At 39.8% G+C, this 1,275-nt stretch overlaps 1 protein-coding gene across 1 annotated transcript; it reads left to right on the top strand.

The window, feature by feature from the left end:
- Positions 1-720: 720 nt before the first annotated feature.
- SERTM2 (serine rich and transmembrane domain containing 2) lies at positions 721-993 on the top strand (the record flags this gene model as incomplete). Its single annotated transcript, XM_081277637.1, has 1 exon — positions 721-993. One exon carries the CDS (start codon positions 721-723, stop codon positions 991-993), a length of 273 nt encoding a protein of 90 aa, XP_081133763.1.
- Positions 994-1,275: the final 282 nt, after the last annotated feature.

Genomic DNA, 1,275 nt, shown 5'->3' on the forward strand with positions numbered 1-1,275 from the left:
CACCTGGGCAGGAACTTGACCATCTCCAACCTCAGGAAAGATTCAGAAAGAAAGACAAGACTCAGAAATGCTGAGTCAGAAATTTACAAAATCTTTTAAGAATTTTCAAGAAGAACCCAATTAAATCCACATAATTAGTCCACACATTTAGATGAGCTATAGATAAAAGGGAGCCCTTTCTCCCTCTACCAAAACTGAGTAAAAGTCTGATATAATACTCTAAGAGATTCTTGCCCCCATACCAGTATTATAAAGCAGCTTTACCATATTTATTTTAATCAGTATAAGAATAGGAGTGTGATAAATAAAGTTTATTTACATTTTTTTCAAATTAAGAAATTCTGATCAAATGTACTTGGGAGGGGCTGGGATTGTGGCTCAGTGATAGAGCACTTGCCTAGCAAGTGCAAGGCCCTGGGTTCGATCCTCAGCACCACACAAAAATAAATAAATAAAATAAAGATATGGTGTTTAACTACAACTAAAAAATAAATATTAAAAAAAATCTACTTGGGAGGGAGGAAGTTAGGGTGTGACAATTGCCAAATTAGAACATCACTGTTTTTTGGCTTGTGCAGTACTGATTCCTCTCTAAGAAAGATTGGTTCACATAATTGGTGGAACATCACCAATATATTCAGAGACAGGCTAAGAGACTGTGGAATGCCTCAAGGGCAATAGAAATAAAATAGAAACAGGTATTGGCTCAAGACCTGAGTGATGACGGAGGTGCACTTTAAGTACCATGGAAATCTCACTGGACGGGCCCATTTTCCCACTCTGGCAACAGAGGTTGACAGCACGTCAGACAAGTATTCCAACCTGTACATGTATGTGGGCTTGTTCTTGAGCCTCCTGGCCATTCTCCTCATCCTGCTCTTTACCATGCTCCTTCGGCTCAAACATGTCATCTCACCCATCACCTCTGAGAGCACAGAAAGTGTTCCTCAATTCACTGATGTAGAGATGCAGAGTCGAATCCCCACTCCTTAAAGCCAGGATGAAGATGAGATCTCAGTAAACCCTGGTATGTTGATGTCCAGGAAAGCTTGCTTTTCTACATGAAATTTCCTATGTAACAACAAGCTGTTCATGTTTTCTTCATGTTATTCTTCATTTTGACTCTGCTTGTAGAATATCTAAGAGGTTTAAGACTCATTCTTTGAAAGGAATATAGGAAATGGCAGCTGGATAGGAGGGCAGGTTTCCATGGTTACTAAAGAGAGCCTGGGCCTCGAAGAAACCTCAGACCACAGAAATTTGTATGTAACTGCC

Source organism: Spermophilus citellus (genome assembly GCF_964194105.1).
Source record: "Spermophilus citellus genome assembly, chromosome: X".
Taxonomy (NCBI): domain Eukaryota; kingdom Metazoa; phylum Chordata; class Mammalia; order Rodentia; family Sciuridae; genus Spermophilus; species Spermophilus citellus.